The 20,462-nt window shown below is 44.4% G+C and overlaps 1 protein-coding gene across 1 annotated transcript in view; it reads right to left on the reverse strand.

The window, feature by feature from the left end:
* LOC139461020 (glutamyl aminopeptidase-like) overlaps positions 1-20,462 on the reverse strand; it is a 167,858-nt gene continuing 147,396 nt past the window's right edge. Inside the window, exons 9-21 of the mRNA XM_071242502.1 lie at positions 17,969-18,034; positions 14,417-14,583; positions 12,934-13,013; positions 11,312-11,433; positions 10,201-10,256; positions 5,746-5,893; positions 5,554-5,624; positions 4,737-4,841; positions 4,061-4,228; positions 2,925-3,065; positions 1,844-1,925; positions 928-1,001; positions 1-241 (exon numbers count right to left, since the gene is read on the reverse strand). Of these exons, the coding sequence (XP_071098603.1) occupies positions 172-241; positions 928-1,001; positions 1,844-1,925; positions 2,925-3,065; positions 4,061-4,228; positions 4,737-4,841; positions 5,554-5,624; positions 5,746-5,893; positions 10,201-10,256; positions 11,312-11,433; positions 12,934-13,013; positions 14,417-14,583; positions 17,969-18,034 (1,350 nt within the window). The 3' untranslated portion in view covers positions 1-171. The remainder of the gene's footprint in view (positions 242-927; positions 1,002-1,843; positions 1,926-2,924; positions 3,066-4,060; positions 4,229-4,736; positions 4,842-5,553; positions 5,625-5,745; positions 5,894-10,200; positions 10,257-11,311; positions 11,434-12,933; positions 13,014-14,416; positions 14,584-17,968; positions 18,035-20,462) is intronic.

Below are 20,462 nucleotides of genomic sequence, written 5' to 3' on the forward strand. Positions count from 1 at the left end.
CGATTTATTTGAGAATGATAAAGAATGACAACAATGGAGAGTAAGACAAGTCGGACAATGGCCCATCGCTACAATACAGAAAAATACCAACACATGATCAACATCCACATCATATATAGAAAGCCCGGGAGCAGATCACGCCTCACGAGGCTGCGCCCTGTCACGTGACTACTACGTCACGTTGTCCTTCAGCCAAACAGCAATCTTCTCATAGTACGTCTCCATCCATTTAATATTGGATCTGAAAGAAGACAGGAATAGACGTGTAACGGTCTACAGAACAGCGTACACGCTGTGGTGGCATGGGTCAGTACTGCGCACAATGTAAGTTGACCACCGGCCTCGTGTTGCTGTATGTCCTCTAGCGAGGGGAACTTACACCAACAGAGGGTTATCAACCCACGTCACCCGAGGGACCGGTGGACAGCGAATGTATCTCACTGTACACCTAATTATACTGCAGGCCTCATACACGCATACTTTGGTCCGAATCGATAAGAATACTGTTGGGTATTATAGCAGACGATAGAAAACAAACTTAGGGTTTTTCACCTTATATCTATATCATTTGTAAAATATGCGGAGAATAGTATCATTAATTCGAGATGAGAAAATACGGGATTTTTTCTAAAGTATTGCCAACAGTTCGGCAATTAGAGTGAAAAACATAAGAAATTAATCTTATATGTAAGCGGGGTACATTGAAAATAAAAGAATGGGTCTCAAAATTAGAATCGGTCTCAGTGGATTCCTAATAAAACCAGAGCGCTGTCTGAATAAACATTAAAAAGTAACTGTAACATTCGTCCAAGCGCCCAACAAGAAAACAAGATGACTACTCTGTGTGAACATTTCTGAAGGCACATACGCTGCTGACCGGTGTTACATCTCTCACGTACACTATACTTGTGCTGAGGACTCACTCACCTCGTTAGTGCAAGGGCATTCTCCGCGGCTTTAGATGCTGTTTTAGGTGGGGTTTCTTTGAATATAGTCTCCAACTACAAGACAAAGAGTGGGGTTAGCCTTACATCATTTGCAGCAGTATTTCACCAGTAGGGTAGGGTTTGTTGAGCACACGGCGTTTCACTAATAAGGTTCAAGTATTCAGATTTTCTATATGACGCCCTTTTCACGCATACTGGCTGCCTAGATGTGATGACATGTCGGCCACCCTTGTCACCGTCCCAGGGCCACTGAACGCATCTCAGCGCTACGACGGTCTCACATGATACCAGCAATAGGTGAGGCGAAATGTGGTTTTACATCTCGTTAAAGATTATTGCACTTTTTGCGTCGCTCGTGTGTGTGTATGTGGCTGCTTGTACTTGTCCGGTGTCATGCCAGATACCAATCCGTAGTTAAACATAAATAACCCACTCATATATAGTATATGTACTACCAGCCGACCAATCCTTGTTTTAACCCCTTAATGCCGAGCACCAGGCAGGGTAACAACAAGGACCATCTTTTAACGTCTTTTGGTATGACGCAGCCGGAGATAGAAAACCCGACCTTCCGCTCTCAGGGCAGACTCTCTACCACCAGACCATGCAGGCGGTATTCCAGCAATAGACAGCCACGCCTCTCACATGTGATACCTCCAGACAGTCATGGCGGACACGTGGTACAAGCAACAGACGTAACACAAACAACAGACAGCGGTGGCTCACACGTGATACTAGCAATAAAAATTCTTGGTTTAAATCTTTTAACCTTGATACCAAACCCAAACCGGCCACGTGTCTGGAATATACCCATAGTTGCTAATGTTCATGATACGGGATCTTTAGGGCATGAGAGGTAACATGATGGTGGTAGGGAGGGGTTCAAGGCAGTTTACCTGACGTAGATGGAACTCAGAGTTAACATACGACGTCACAGTCGGAATCACTTCGGGCAATAAAAACGGATCGTGGCCAAATCTGCAACAAGAAACAGGGCATCATATAAACTGAATTGTATCACATTGTTATAGATAAAGACGGTTTGAAATGAGTTAGTAATCAATCCATTCGACTTTCTGACAAGTTAACTCAATTAGAGTTACCCGGAATTCTTCAATTGGTTGGAAGAACTTCCGCCGAGTACTGTCAACTTCCTCCGAAAACAGCGCGCTGCTTCAAAGCAGTCCAAATGGAAGCAGTACTGCTGTATTTGAAGCAATTTTAGGGAAGAGATAGTCGGTGGAAGGGTAGTATTCCTTCATGTCAGTTAGAGAGAAAAGACCTCCCAGGGACCAAGCACACGGAAGTATGCTCAGAACATTTCGTGTCAGGCATAGGGCATGATGTTGCATCGATGTTTCCAAAGGAACACTTCAGTACTTGAACAGTCAGTAATGTTGATTCTCTGAAGATTCATGATATGTTTATGGTGTACATAATGAGTTTTATAGTTTGAGATTGTGATGTGATTGTGAAAACATATGTTATGATTAAAACTTTACATGTAAAAAATACAATCGTTTCAAGTTGGGTTGAATACTGTTGATCTTAAAATTCTTTATAACCTCTATATGTTATTTGTATGAATTTATAGAAAGATACGTCTGTTGATAATGTTCTTTGAGGTGTATGCTGACTATGAATCCCCATTCAAGCAGGCATGTGTCCCTGAATCTCCAAAAGTGCTACAAGACAGTGGCTTCCTACCTGCTGACAAGGTCCTTCCATCTGGTCATGTGCTACAAGACAATGGCCTCCTACCTGCTGACAAGGTCCATCCATCTGATCATGTGCTACAAGACAATGGCTTCCTACCTGCTGACAAGGTCCTTCCATCTGGTCATGTGCTACAAGACAATGGCTTCCTACCTGCTGACAAGGTCCTTCCATCTGATCATGTGCTACAAGACAATGGCTTCCTACCTGCTGACAAGGTCCTTCTATCTGGTCATGTGCTATAAGACAGTGGCTTCCTACCTGCTGACAAGGTCCTTCCATCTGGTCATAAAGAACTCCAGCGCCACGGAGCGAGCAAGTGGGGTCTTTGTGAAGTAGCTCATCACCACACGGACGTCCTGCTTCTTGATCTTGTTCGGATCAAACACCCAGTTAGCGTACCTGTTGAAAAACGACAACAGATGGTTATTATGAAACTTCTCTTACACACGGCCGCAGCCTGTTATTGTAAAATCTTTCGTACTACACGACCATAGCTGGTTATTATGAAACCTCTCTTGCAATACGACCATAGCTGGTTATTAAGAAACCTCTCTTACAACAGGACCATTGCTGGTTATTGTAAAACCTCTCTTACAACAGGACCATTGCTGGTTATTGTAAAACCTCTCTTACAACAGGATCATTGCTGGTTATTGTAAAACCTCTCTTACAACAGGATCATTGCTGGTTATTGTAAAACCTCTCTTACAACAGGACCATAGTTGATTGTTGTAAAACCCCTCTTACAACAGGACCATAGTTGATTGTTGTAAAACATCTCTAACAACAGGACCATAGTTGATTGTTGTAAAACCTCTCTTACAACAGGATCATTGCTGGTTATTGTAAAACTTCTCTTACAACAGGACCATTGCCTGTTATTGTAAAACCTCTCTTACAATACAGCAATTGCTGGTTATTGTAAAACCTCTCTTACAATACGACCATAGTTGATTGTTGTAACACCTCTCTTACAACAGGACCGTTGCTGGTTATTGTAAAACCTCTCTTACAGCAGGACCATTGCTGGTTATTGTAAAACCTCTCTTACAACAGGACCATTGCTGGTCATTGTAAAACCTCTCTTACAACAGGACCATTGCTGGTTATTGTAAAACCTCTCTTACAACAGGACCATTGCTGGTTATTGTAAAATCTGGCATTCCTGTTGCACCATGGCCAAAGGTGGTTATTACAACACGACCAGAGGAAATTAAACTGAATCCTAGCATACACCACTATGGCTGGACTATTGATTACTTGGCTAATTGCGTACTTGCGTACGCGGGACGTTGCTCATTGTATCAACCCATTACTTACAAGCCAATTTGATACAGCTAGCATACTACTGACTGCGGCGGTCATTTACATTCACTCACACCCTAGTAACGCACCTCCAGAGCAGCCATGGTTTCTGTGTCTGTGCCAGGGCCTCCATCATCATCTCCCTCTCCGACGCCACCGACGTGGACTGAGCCTTCTCCCACACGAAGTCCCACTCGTCCGTCCCGCCCTCACGGATCCCAACGGAGTAGATGAGTACGGACACGTCGGAAGCGAGGCTGGGCACAACAAAATCCGAATGAACAACAGACACCAACACACACCAACACACGCCGCCTTAATGCAGCGACACAGAGAACAAATAACACATCACACCTGGTCAACAGACACTGGACATAGTAGGAGACAAACACAACCTACATGTTCGTAGGCCAACAACACCTTCGGGGCCTTTTTTCGACCTGAGATGTGTCTTGATAATTGCGGATTGCTTATCTATCTGAAAATACCCAGTTCCTGCCAAATTCCAAATCTATTCTGGATTCAAGAACGGAGACAGGCCTGTGTGTAAACATTGACAGTGACAATATTCTGGACATTCATGAGTGCACTGACGTACGTCTGTTATTTATTGTTGCTGCCGCTTAGTTGACTCATTGCATTGCCTGTGTGTTTCAGTAACATTTATTGACTATTCATTGATCTTGTGTGGTCATTTACTGTACGCACTAACTTCTGGGAATCACGAATTTGGAAATCACTGTGTAACAATATGCGTGAACTCACATGGTGTTGTACTTCTTCCAGGCATTGAATGTAGACTTGGCATAACTGACGGCGTTCTCCAGGCCCACGTCACACGCCATGCCAAGAATGATGCGGTGGAGATACCTGCAACACGTGACCACGTCACAGAAAAAAATACAGCACTGCATAAATTATCAATATGACGTCATCAGAGGTCTAATGGGGTTAGAAGACATCAAATACATACCAACTACCTCAGTTCATACTCATGAGTGTACTTCAGGAAATGCGCGTTTGAAGTATGCGTTTTTTCAGTCGATATTCACTCAGCACAGCTGATGTATTCGTGCAAATAAGCGTATGTTTTGGTTCAGAACCATATTGCCTGAAAATGATAGCACCTGTTGGGCGCTGCGTATAATTAAACACATGCAAATTCATACTAGCAACTTCACTGTTGCGACGATACATATAGTATGAACATTTGTATAATCTGTATGGCTCAGAATCTTATACCATGCGTGTTATGTGTTACACGATATTCCTTCTGCTAGAACCACACGTGGGAGACTAACAGTATAAACTATTATGATTAATAAGAAATGTGTTTATGTTTCAAATACGTTACACAAAACGGTGTTTTGAAAAATCCTTAAATATTGTGGAAGTTATTTTTCATTTGGGCATTGTCCGCATAAGTCTTCATTCTTGTGAAATGACTGGTGCAGTAAGTGTTTTTAGGAGGAATTGAGAGGCCTTGAGTATTCTCCTCAACAAAAATCTGCCACTAATCTGCCACTGTTCACGCGACCAAACGTAAATCCACAGGGCGAAATTGGAATTGAAAATGACTCACTTGTCCGGCAGTGATCCCTTGACATAGGTAGCCGTGTTGTACACAGGGGCGACGAGATCCCGCAGATATTGCTGCACAACAGATGGATACAGGTGTACACGGGAAGCAGTGTCAGTGTAAGCAAGTTTACGTACATCACACTCACTCCTTGAATCAGACATTTGGAAGATACATCAGTGTAGGGTCACTCACCTGCAGGTATACATACGCTTCCTTGGTCGCTATCATCCCTCGCAGGAACTCAATGGAGTCCACAAACGCTCGCCAGGGAACGTAACTGAGTTCGCTCTTGAGGTAACGGGTGAGGTTGAGAGCAATGTCGTAGTCCAGCAGGTTGGCTCTGCAATGATACAGTATACAACTCTCTATATCAATATACACGTCACAGCCTGGTACATCTCCCTATGTCAACATACATGTTACACTAAGGTACACCTCTCTATGTCAATATACACGCGACACCAAGGTACACCACTCTATGTCAATATACACGCGACACCAAGGTATACCTCTATGTCAATATACACGCCACATCAAGGTACACCTCTCTATGGCAATATACACGTCACACCAAGGTGACGTCTCCATGTCAATATATACGCCACACCAAGGTAACAATATACACATCACAGCCAGGTACATCTCTCTATATCAATATACACGTCACAGTCATGTACATCTCCCTATATCAATATACACGTCACAGCCAGGTACAATCTCCCTATATCAATATACACGTCACAGCCAGGTACACCTCTCTATATCAATATACACGTCACAGCCAGGTACATCTCTCTATGGCAATGTACACGTCACAGCCAGGTACACCTCTCTATATCAATATACACGTCACAGTCAGGTACATCTCTCTATATCAATATACACGTCACAGCCAGGTACAATCTCCCTATATCAATATACACGTCACAGCCAGGTACACCTCTCTATATCAATATACACGTCCCAGTCAGGTACATCTCTCTATGGCAATGTACACGTCACAGCCAGGTACACCTATCTATATCAATATACACGTCACTGTCAGGTACATCTCTCTATATCAATGTACACGTCACAGCCAGGTACATCTCTCTATATCAATATACACGTCACAGCCAGGTACATCTCTCTATATCAATATACACGTCACAGCCAGGTACACCTCTCTATGTCAATATACACGTCACAGCCAGGTACATCTCTCTATATCAATATACACGTCACAGCCAGGTACACCTCTCTATGTCAATATAAACGTCACAGCCAGGTACATCTCTCTATATCAATATACACGTCACAGCCAGGTACATCTCTCTATATCAATATACACGTCACAGCCAGGTACACCTCTCTATGTCAATATACACGCCACACCAAGGTACACCTCTATGTCAATATACACGCTACTTCAAGGGACACCTCTGTATATCAATATACACGTCACACCAAGGTAACCTCTCTATGGCAATGTACACGTCACAGCCAGGTACACCTCTCTATATCAATATACACGTCACAGCCAGGTACATCTCTCTATGGCAATGTACACGTCACAGCCAGGTACACCTCTCTATATCAATATACACGTCACAGTCAGGTACATCTCTCTATATCAATATACACGTCACAGCCAGGTACAATCTCCCTATATCAATATACACGTCACAGCCAGGTACACCTCTCTATATCAATATACACGTCCCAGTCAGGTACATCTCTCTATGGCAATGTACACGTCACAGCCAGGTACACCTATCTATATCGATATACACGTCACTGTCAGGTACATCTCTCTATATCAATGCACACGTCACAGCCAGGTACATCTCTCTATATCAATATACACGTCACAGCCAGGTACATCTCTCTATATCAATATACACGTCACAGCCAGGTACACCTCTCTATGTCAATATACACGTCACAGCCAGGTACATCTCTCTATATCAATATACACGTCACAGCCAGGTACACCTCTCTATGTCAATATAAACGTCACAGCCAGGTACATCTCTCTATATCAATATACACGTCACAGCCAGGTACATCTCTCTATATCAATATACACGTCACAGCCAGGTACACCTCTCTATGTCAATATACACGCCACACCAAGGTACACCTCTATGTCAATATACACGCTACTTCAAGGGACACCTCTGTATATCAATATACACGTCACACCAAGGTAACCTCTCTATGGCAATGTACACGTCACAGTCAGGTACACCTCTCTATGTCAATATACCGGTCACAGTCAGGTACACCTCTCTATGTCAATATACACGTCACAGTCAGGTACATCTCTCTATGTCAATATACAGATCACAGTCAGGTACACCTCTCTATGTCAATATACACCTCACAATCAGGACCACATCTCTTTGTAAATATACACCACACAGTCAGGTGCACCTCTCTATGTCAATATACACCTCACAATCAGGACCACATCTCTTTGTAAATATACACCACACAGTCAGGTGCACCTCTCTATGTCAATATACACCTCACAATCAGGACCACATCTCTTTGTAAATATACACCACACAGTCAGGTGCACCTCTCTATGTCAATATACACCTCACAATCAGGACCACATCTCTTTGTAAATATACACCACAAAGTCAGGTGCACCTCTCTATGTCAATATACACCTCACAATCAGGACCACATCTCTTTGTAAATATACACCACACAGTCAGGTGCACCTCTCTATGTCAATATACACCTCACAATCAGGACCACATCTCTTTGTAAATATACACCACACAGTCAGGTGCACCTCTCTATGTCAATATACACCTCACAATCAGGACCACATCTCTTTGTAAATATACACCACACAGTCAGGTGCACCTCTCTATGTCAATATACACCTCACAATCAGGACCACATCTCTTTGTAAATATACACCACACAGTCAGGTGCACCTCTCTATGTCAATATACACCTCACAATCAGGACCACATCTCTTTGTAAATATACACCACACAGTCAGGTGCACCTCTCTATGTCAATATACACCTCACAATCAGGACCACATCTCTTTGTAAATATACACCACACAGTCAGGTGCACCTCTCTATGTCAATATACACCTCACAATCAGGACCACATCTCTTTGTAAATATACACCACACAGTCAGGTGCACCTCTCTATGTCAATATACACCTCACAATCAGGACCACATCTCTTTGTAAATATACACCACACAGTCAGGTGCACCTCTCTATGTCAATATACACCTCACAATCAGGACCACATCTCTTTGTAAATATACACCACACAGTCAGGTGCACCTCTCTATGTCAATATACACCTCACAATCAGGACCACATCTCTTTGTAAATATACACCACACAGTCAGGTGCACCTCTCTATGTCAATATACACCTCACAATCAGGACCACATCTCTTTGTAAATATACACCACACAGTCAGGTGCACCTCTCTATGTCAATATACACCTCACAATCAGGACCACATCTCTTTGTAAATATACACCACACAGTCAGGTACACCTTTCTATGTCAATATACACGTCACAGTCAGGTACATCTCTCTATGTCAATATACAGATCACAGTCAGGTACACCTCTCTATGTCAATATACACCTCACAGTCTGGTACACCTTTCTATGTCAATATACACGTCACAGGCTGGTACACCTGTCTATGTAAATAAACACCTCACAGTCAGGTACACCTCTCTATGTCAATATACTCGTCATAGTCAGGTACACATCTCTATGTTAATATACACGTACAGTCAGGTACACCTCTCTATGTAAATGTAAACCACACAGCAAGGAACACATCTCTATTTCAATATACACATCATTGCCAATTACACATATCTTTGTAAATATACACGTCACAGTCAGGTACACCTCTCTATGTAAATATACACCTCACAGCCAGGTACACCTCTCTATGTAAATGTAAACCACACAGCCAGGAACACATCTCTTTGTAAATATACACCTTGAGGTCAGAAACACATATATGTGTAAATATACACCACACAGTCAGGTGCACCTCTCTATGTCAATATACACCTCACAATCAGGACCACATCTCTTTGTAAATATACACCACACAGTCAGGTGCACCTCTCTATGTCAATATACACCTCACAATCAGGACCACATCTCTTTGTAAATATACACCACACAGTCAGGTGCACCTCTCTATGTCAATATACACCTCACAATCAGGACCACATCTCTTTGTAAATATACACCACACAGTCAGGTACACCTCTCTATGTCAATATACACCTCACAATCAGGACCACATCTCTTTGTAAATATACACCACACAGCCAGGTACACCTCTCACTATGTATATCAACCATGATCCAGGTTAGAAAAGGTCTTCAACAACCAAGCGCTTCCCAGCGGTGCCATAACTAAGTTGAACATCAGGTATATGTGCTTGTGCTTTAACGACATGGGGGTATGTTGTCCAACTGATTCAACCCTTGACTCACTCATCAAACACGTCGATCTACAAATGACGCATCCAGGTCATTACGGGTAATGAAATACCGCCCTTCCACACAGTGGCGCCTTGTTCCATGTGCTGATATGCACGTGGTTGCTACAGTAACTAGGGTGTCCAGGCGTTGTGGGGAAACGTACCTGGCAAGGGCGAAGGCGTCTCCTATCAAACCCGCTCTGTTGGCCTCGGGGAACACCTGAAACAACATGGGAACACACTGAATTAGAAGGAAAGACGAGTTTTATGCAACATGTTACACGGATATCCGTCGGTTGTGAGTGGGCGTGATGGGGATGTGTGTGGGAATGACAGAGTTGTGCGTGGTCGTGACGGGGTTGTGAGTAGGCGTGTCGGGGTTGTGAGTGGGAGTGACAGGGTTGTAAGTGGGCGTGACGGGGTTGTGAGTGGGCGGGTCGGGGTTGTGAGTGGGAGTGACAGAGTTGTAAGTGGGCGTGTCGGGGTTGTGAGTGGGCGTGTTGGGGTAGTGAGTGGGAGTGACAGGGTTGTGAGTGGGCGGGTCGGGGTTGTGAGTGGGAGTGACAGGGTTGTAAGTGGTCGTGACGGGGTTGTGAGTGGGCGTGTCGGGGTTGTGAGTGGGAGTGACAGGGTTGTGAGTGGGCGGGTCGGGGTTGTGAGTGGGAGTGACAGGGTTGTGAGTGGGCGTGTCGGGGTTGTGAGTGGGCGTGTTGGGGTAGTGAATGAGAGTGACAGGGTTGTGCATGGTCGTGACAGGTTTGTGAGTGGGCGTGACGGGGTTGTCATGTGGGCTAGAGGGTTTGTGAGTGGGCGTGACGGGGTTGTGATGTGGGCTAGAGGGTTTGTGAGTGGGCGTGATGGGGTTGTGAGTCGGCCTGACGGAGTTGTGATGTGGGCGAGATGGGGTTGTGCTTTGGGCGAAATGCAGTTGTGAGTGGTGTTGACGAGGTTGTGATGTTGGCAAGATGGGCTTGTGAGTGGGCGTGACAGGGATGTGATGTGGGCGAGATGGGGTTGTGAGTGGGCGTGACGGGGTTGTGATGTGGGCGAGATGGGTTTGTGATGTGGGCGAGATGGGGTTGTGATGTGGGCGTGACAAGGTTGTGATGTGGACGAGATGGGGTTGTGAGTGGGCGTGACAGGGATGTGATGTGGGCGAGATGGGGTTGTGAGTGGTCGTGACGAGGTTGTGATGTGGTCGAGATGGGGTTGTGATGTGGGCTTGACGGGGATGTGATGTGGGCGAGATGGAGCTATAGACCTGCGGGGACTCACGGTGTGGTTGTACAGCAGCTGGTCTCCTAGTCTCATCCACATGTCCTTCTCGTAGTTGACGCGAAAGAACCCCATGTAGTCCACGTTGCCCAGCAGCCAACCTTCTGTCCGGTTAATTGTGGCTGAAACAATAACAGTACTCTTCTGTTCTGTTCTGTATAGTATGTTTGTTTGTAGGATTTTGGTTTATCTGGATTGTCTGGTCCAGATTCGATTATCAACAGACCGCCGTCATATAGCTGGAATATTGCTGCGTGCGACGTTAAACAACAAACAAATTGATATATGCAATGTTTGACACGACCAAAATTTTTTTTCTTGGAGACGTGATATCGAAAGCGGTTTCAAAAACGTACACGATTTCTCTATTTCAGAAGACTGTTGTACGGCACTGGTTGACTGGTGTACATTGTCTGACAGTGCGGCTGTGGTTGACTGGTGTACATTGTCTGACAGTACGGCTGTGGTTGACTGGTCTATATTGTCTGACAGTACGGCACTGGTTGACTGGTGTACATTGTCTGACAGTACGGCTGTGGTTGACTGGTGTACACTGTCTGACAGTACGGCTGTGGTTGACTGGTCTATATTGTCTGACAGTACGGCACTGGTTGACTGGTGTACATTGTCTGACAGTACGGCTGTGGTTGACTGATGTACACTGTCTGACAGTACGGCTGTGGTTGACTGATGTACATTGTCTGACAGTACGGCTGTGGTTGACTGGTCTATATTGTCTGACAGTACGGCACTGGTTGACTGGTGTACATTGTCTGACAGTACGGCTGTGGTTGACTGATGTACACTGTCTGACAGTACGGCTTTGGTTGACTGATGTACATTGTCTGACAGTACGGCTGTGGTTGACTGATGTACACTGTCTGGCAGTACGGCACTGGTTGACTGATGTACACGGTCTGACAGTACGGCGCTGGTTGACTGGTCTATATTGTCTGACAGTACGGCACTGGCTGACTGGTGTACACTGTCTGACAATACGGCGCTGGTTGACTGGTCTATATTGTCTGACAGTACGGCACTGGTTGACTGGTGTACATTGTCTGACAGTACGGCTGTGGTTGACTGGTGTACACTGTCTGACAGTACGGCACTGGTTGACTGATGTACACTGTCTGACAATACGGCGCTGGTTGACTGGTCTATATTGTCTGACAGTACGGCACTGGTTGACTGGTGTACACTGTCTGACAATACGGCGCTGGTTGACTGGTCTATATTGTCTGACAGTACGGCACTGGTTGACTGGTGTACATTGTCTGACAGTACGGCTGTGGTTGACTGGTGTACATTGCCTGACAGTACGGCACTGGTTGGTTGGTTCTGTGACGTGATTACCACTACTTGTATCTATTCGACCAATATTACCCATCAACAATAAGCATGGCTGCTGTCGTTTAGACTTCACCTCTGAGTTTTATCTTCCGTTGTCCCACTGAACTACCTACCGAGGGCAAAACGTATGCTCTTACACACTTCTATGATCTACGAAAATGACAGACCAGAACGGTATTAAAATCATGTGGTAATACAAATGACGATCAAGCCTTAGGTTACCTCATCTACACAACTATTTTGGGACGACTGAGTATTGGTGTACGTACCTGCCTCCATGTTGAGCCAGACCTTACGGACGTCTCTATCGTACTGGATGATGTATGTGAAGGGGATATACCACCGGTACCTGCAGCCACAGAGTCACACAGAGTCACACATCGTCACACATCGTCACACATCGTCACAGGCTAACAAACACATTACTTCATTGTTGTTCATCGCCCCTTTAACGTTGTACACGAACTGATGTGAAGCATAGAATGTAGTTGATATTCAAACGCGGCAGTCTACGAGTTCCCTCCCTTCCAGGAATCAGGACCCAAAGCCACATTGTCATTCGCATTTATTGAAAAAATGGTGATGCGTACAGTTGATGTAATTTATGGGAAACTAGAGTGCCCGTGATACTATTGGTTGTTTTTACAGTTTTCATGCGATAAACTTGCCTCAACATACATTTATACGAAAAATATTAATATCACTAATATATGAATTATGTGAGGATTGGTGTGATTTATTTTGTCATATAGAGCAGCATGAAAGAGCCATAGATGGTCGAGAAGGACTATAAAAATTGGAACTTGCAAAGAAAGTGGGAGAGTGAGTTTAGTTTTCCGCTGCCTTTAGCAATATCCAATCAGTGTAACAATGGGGACAGAAATGGGCTTCAAAATTTAGCCATGTGGGAAATAGAACCCGGGCCTTCAGCATAGTTGGCCACATCTTCCCGAGACAAGAGAGTTAAGTGACTTTAAAAGTCCAGTTTCCACCCTTGAGGAACTAGGCTGGAATTCCTGGGCTCGACCGTAGCGCCACCAGTGGCTATTACAGTTATGTCCCTTCTATGCCTCTCCTATGGACCAATCAGATTCGACCTCTCGTATCACTTGCATTTGCTTCAAACAAAATGGCGGTGCACATGGTTTGCAAACATTGCAATCGACCGAAAACTGAATCACAGTTTATGAACCGGATTTCGATTTCGTTGCGTGATTGTGATTGGACTATGCAAAGACTCGTTAGTGCAGCCAAAATGTAACTCCATAATACCAGCCTAGTCCTCCAGGGTGGAAACTTGGCTTTTATAGTCAGTTAACTCACTTGCTTCGGGAAGATGAGTGGACCACTGCACACTGGTTGATCGTAGCCACAGCACATCGGGTCAGAAGAACATTTGGCCATAACTATAGCAACTACACTAAATCAAGATGAAGCCATGTTACTACTGTGTGGGTAAGCTCCACCAGAGATGCGAGATGTCTAGTTTTGTCTCCGACTAGTGTGACCACGTATCACGTGATGGAACTATGTAATACCCACTGGATGTGTACATTCACCTGGCAGTGTTTTACATGCACACGTGCATGTATGAAAACAAACCGGTTTACCTTTAGCCTGCTTCACAACACATGCATGTATTAATAATTGTTCAGGCTACTTTGTTTGTGTAATAAGGTTTGCGCGTGAAGAAAGACCTGGTTGTTGGGGTGATGTAACTATGTGTACTGGCGTATACTGACTGTAACTCACCCGAAGGGGTTGTCGTCCAACGGATCCGCCTCCTCCTGGTTCAGCAGGAATCTCTCCTGATCCAGGATGAAAGTGTTGTTGACTGTGCGCACGTTTACAACCGGATATCCGGTCTGTCTGGTCCATGTGTCCATGATCTTTTTAACGATGTACGTGTTGTTGACGGCCTGATAAAGACATGTCGACTCTGTTTCACTTGTAACATTTACAGCACATTCATACGTTCTGTCATCATCACGAAACATAGTCAGTGATTTAAAAAGATTTTTAATCCCGCACGTGCTTACCACAGAACACCTCCTTCAACATATTACTTGTGTCCTTCATTCATACCTCAACCCTAACAGTGTTCACCTGTTACCTCCCGTCCTTCATTCATACCTCAACCCTAACAGTGTTCACCTGTTACCTCCCGTCCTTCATTCATACCTCAACCCTAACAGTGTTCACCTGTTACCTCCCGTCCTTCATTCATACCTCAACCCTAACAGTGTTCACCTGTTACCTCCCGTCCTTCATTCATACCTCAACCCTAACAGTGTTCACCTGTTACCTCCCGTCCTTCATTCATACCTCAACCTATAAATATGTAATCCACATTAACATCCCACAAATCACGTTTATCAATGTCAATCTATAATACCCCACCCCCACCAGTCTTCAAAACGTTCATTAATCATGCATCCTTCAAAACTAGCCACAACGTAACTAATCTACATCATTAACAATGCACCCTTTAATGATACACTATCTTCGCTACTCTTCACCAGTTAACCTGCCCTATTCGTTAACACCCCTCCCACACCACTCTTCATCAGTTAACCTGCCCTATTCGTTAACACCCCTCCCACACCACTCTTCATCAGTTAACCTGCCCTATTCGTTAACACCCCTCCCACACCACTCTTCACCAGTTAACCTGCCCTATTCGTTAACACCCCTCCCACACAACTCTTCATCAGTTAACCTGCCCTATTCGTTAACACCCCTCCCACACCACTCTTCACCAGTTAACCTGCCCTATTCGTTAACACCCCTCCCACACCACTCTTCACCAGTTAACCTGCCCTATTCGTTAACACCCCTCCCACACCATTCTTCACCAGTTAACCTGCCCTATTCGTTAACACCCCTCCCACACCACTCTTCATCAGTTAACCTGCCCTATTCGTTAACACCCCTCCCACACCACTCTTCACCAGTTAACCTGCCCTATTCGTTAACACCCCTCCTACACCACTCTTCATCAGTTAACCTGCCCTATTCGTTAACACCCCTCCCACACCACTCTTCACCAGTTAACCTGCCCTATTCGTTAACACCCCTCCCACACCACTCTTCATCAGTTAACCTGCCCTATTCGTTAACACCCCTCCCACACCACTCTTCACCAGTTAACCTGCCCTATTCGTTAACACCCCTCCTACACCACTCTTCACCAGTTAACCTGCCCTATTCGTTAACACCCATTACTTACAATGAACTATTCGTTAACCAGCTGTGTCCCCAGCTGGCATGACATTGCGCCCCTTAATAATATCCTTACTTCCACAACTTTTCCTCAATTCCCATGTATATTTCAATAATACCCCAAGCCCACCCCTCATCACTATTCATCAATTACCCTTCCCAAATGCCCCACCCGTCACCGTTGTTCGTCAGTCACCATGAGCCCTTCATTAATGCCCCATCCTTCACCACTGTTCATTAATTCCCCCTCAACAATGCCCCATCCTTCACCACTGTTCATTAATTCCCCGCCAACAATGCCCCATCCTTCACCACTGTTCATGAATTCCCCCTCAACAATGCCCCATCCTTCACCACTGTTCATTAATTCCCCCTCAACAAGGTCCCATCCTTCACCACTGTTCATTAATTCCCCCTCAACAAGGCCTCATCCTTCACCACTGTTCATTAATTCCCCCTCAACAAGGCCCCATCCTTCACCACTGTTTATGAATTCCCCCTCAACAAGGCCCCATCCTTCACCACTGTTCATTAATTCCCCCTGAGCAAGGCCCCATCCTTCACCACTGTTCATCAATTCCCCCTCAACAAGGCCCCATCCTTCACCACTGTTCATTAAATCCCCCTGAACAAGGCCCCATCCTTCACCACTGTTCATTAATTCCCCCTGAGCAAGGCCCCATCCTTCACCACTGTTCATTAATTCCCCCTGAACAAGGCCCCATCCTTCACAACTGTTCATCAATTCCCCCTCAACAATGCCCCATCCTTCACCACTGTTGATTAATTCCCCCTGAACAAGGCCTGATCCTTCACCATTGTTTATGAATTCCCCCTCGACAAGGCCTAATCCTTCACCACTGTTCATTAATTCCCCCTCAACAAGGCCTAATCCTTCACCACTGTTCATTAATTCCCCCTCAACAAGGCCCCATCCTTCACCACTGTTCATTAATTCCCCCTCAACAAGGCCTAATCATTCACCAGCGTTCATTAATTCCCTGTCAACAAGGCCTAATCATTCACCAGCGTTCATTAATTCCCCGCCAACAAGGCCTAATCATTCACCACTGTTCATTAATTCCCTGTCAACAAGGCCTAATCATTCACCACTGTTCATTAATTCCCCGCCAACAAGGTCCCATCCTTCACCACTGTTCATTAATTCCCCGTCAACAAGGCCCCATCCTTCACCACTGTTCATTAATTCCCCCTCAACAAGGCCTAATCCTGACGGTCTTTATTGAAGGTGTTTTGGAACGTTTAATGAATGAAGCACTCACAAAATATCCTCCAGTCGGAGGTTAATGAACGATATTATTCGTTCATCCCAACATCCCATTCCTTCTTCCGCGTCGTACAACATCATACCCCTTCAATCCCACCCTTACCGTCCGTGTTGGCACAGATACCCTACCACCCCACCCTTACCGTCCGTGTTGACACAGATACCCTCCCACCCCACCCTTACCGTCCGTGTTGACACAGATACCCTACCACCCCACCCTTACCGTCCGTGTTGAAACAGATACCCTACCACCCCACCCTTACCGTCCGTGTTGACACAGATACCCTACCATCCCACCCTTACCGTCCGTGTTGGCACAGAAACCCTACCACCCCACCCTTACCGTCCATGTTGGCACAGAAACCCTACCACCCCACCCTTACCGTCCGTGTTGACACAGATACCCTCCCACCCCACCCTTACCGTCCGTGTTGACACAGATACCCTCCCACCCCACCCTTACCGTCCGTGTTGACACAGATATCCTACCATCCCGCCCTTACCGTCCGTGTTGGCACAGAAACCCTACCACCCCACCCTTACCGTCCATGTTGACACAGAAACCCTACCACCCCACCCTTACCGTCCGTGTTGGCACAGAAACCCTACCACCCCACCCTTACCGTCCGTGTTGACACAGATATCCTACCATCCCGCCCTTACCGTCCGTGTTGACACAGATACCCCACCATCCCACCCTTACCGTCCAGTTTTTGCACAGATACCCTACCACCCCACGCTTACCGTCCGTGTTGGCACAGAAACAACAACAAATCCGACCGTGCCCCACCAACCTCTGTGAATGTCTGCCACAGTTCGTCCCGCTCAGCGTTCTTGAACTTATATCGGCGGACGTATAGCTGCAACACAAAGCACAATTACAGCTGCAACACAAAGCACAAACAAAGTTGTGGCAGCAATATTAGTAAAACTACATATGACTCAGGACAACTATGTATGTATATTTACACACAGCTCATGACAACTATAGGGGCGGTCGGGTAGCCTAGTGGTTAAAGCGTTCGCTCGTCACGCCGAAGACCCGGGTTCGATTCCCGACATGGGCACATTGTGTGAAGCCCATTTCTGGTGTCCCCCGCCGTGATATTGCTGGAATATTGCTAAAAACGGCGTAAAACCATACTCACTCACTCACTCACTCATGACAACTATATATGTATATTTACATACGACTCATGACAACTATATAAGTATATTTGCATATGACTCATGCATATTTACACACAGCTCATGACAACTATATATGTATATTTGCATATGATTCATGCATATTTACACACAGCTCATGACAACTATATATGTAAATTTGCATATGACTCAGGACAACCATGTATGTATATTTGCATATGACTCAGGACAACCATATATGTATATTTGCATATGACTCAGGACAACTATATATGTATATTTGCATATGACTCAGGACAACTATATATGTATATTTGCATATGACTCAGGACAACTATATATGTATATTTGCATATGACTCAGGACAACTATGTATGTATATTTGCATATGACTCAGGACAACCATGTATGTATATTTGCATATGACTCAGGACAACTATATATGTATATTTGCATATGACTCAGGACAACTATATATGTATATCTGCATATGACTCAGGACAACTATATATGTATATTTGCATATGACTCAGGACAACTATATATGTATATTTGCATATGACTCAGGACAACCATATATGTATATTTACATATGACTCAGGACAACTATATATGTATATTTGCATATGACTCAGGACAACTATATATGTATATTTGCATATGACTCAGGACAACTATATATGTATATTTGCATATGACTCAGGACAACTATATATGTATATTTGCATATGACTCAGGACAACCATATATGTATATTTGCATATGACTCAGGACAACTATATATGTATATTTGCATATGACTGAGGACAACCATATATGTATATTTGCATATGACTCAGGACAACTATACATGGATATCTACATAGTATCTATGACAAAGATATAACATAGCTACCGATAAATCGCAAAGAACACTGAATAACTAAAAAACTTTGTTCTATCATGACATCATTTCTGGAGATTCGAATATGCGCTCGCAACTTGACGACGTCACTATTTTGTAGAGGAAAGTGTCTCATGAGGTGTTCCCCACAGCTGCAGCTGGACCACGCAGATAAACACAGTGGCCGAAAGATCACATCCCAAAGTGGGAGACATATGACAATCGGCATTTGGAGAAAAGGTACAGATAATCGACGTGAGGATTAACAACGAGTTCAAGTGGCGAGTTCAGTAACACCGATCTCTTAATAATCCTATGAGCAACACGTGTGTCCTCGGGAGCGTAGTCAATTCAATCGTCATGACCTGCACGTGCACAATATGCGTACACCCTCTCTACCTGTAACAAACCAAGTATTGGTTTCGATTATCGGACAGAACCAGCATCTCTCACTGTGCTGGTCAGATAAGACGTTAATATCCTTATCTGTATCTACAGCTGTTTATCATCAATCCTCATCAAATCACCCGTACCACGTTTACATTCGTGGCATACTAGCAACTGGTAAACTTTTATTCTTACGCATAAATACCTTTATCATCAATGCCTTGGTCAAACTAAATTATATAATTATGTCTAGAGAGCGCTACTTCAGTTCGCAATAGCAACTTGATCTTCAGTTTAATCAGTCAATGAGAGTATCTGTAGTTGCTAGAATAGGTATAAATACGGACGACAGACAGTCACAAATCATTCTGTGGCTGTCTTTTAAACTGACTGTTTATTCACACAGGTGGGAAATGTCTTGTACTATGTTAAATCTGAACTATATGCTATCAACCTTGGTAATCCCTGCAAGTTGAATTGGTAACTGCAAATGTCCTACTTGTGTGTATATTTTAGATATTCCCATGTACTACTGCTGTAAATACAAATGTAGATTCGGCCAATTGTCTCAACCTTGTTACGTTGTTTAACTTCTGTAACACGTGGCTGAACTAGAATGTATCTATGAATGCTCGGGCAATGTATGAGAGTGTGACCGGTATTCTATATTCAATCATATGTAAACTGCTGTATTGCGTTCTGTACCTTGGAATATGTATCGGGATGTTGTACATAAACATATCGTGTGTAAATTATTCCATATCATGTTTATCTAAGGTTCTTCACATATATAACTGATTGTAAACATTCTATTGTAGACTGATAATATATCGATTCTGTGGCTGTCTAATAAACTGACTGTTTATTCA

Source organism: Haliotis cracherodii, unplaced genomic scaffold (genome assembly GCF_022045235.1).
Source record: "Haliotis cracherodii isolate W230 unplaced genomic scaffold, xgHalCrac1.p SCAF_14, whole genome shotgun sequence".
Lineage (NCBI taxonomy): Eukaryota > Metazoa > Mollusca > Gastropoda > Lepetellida > Haliotidae > Haliotis > Haliotis cracherodii.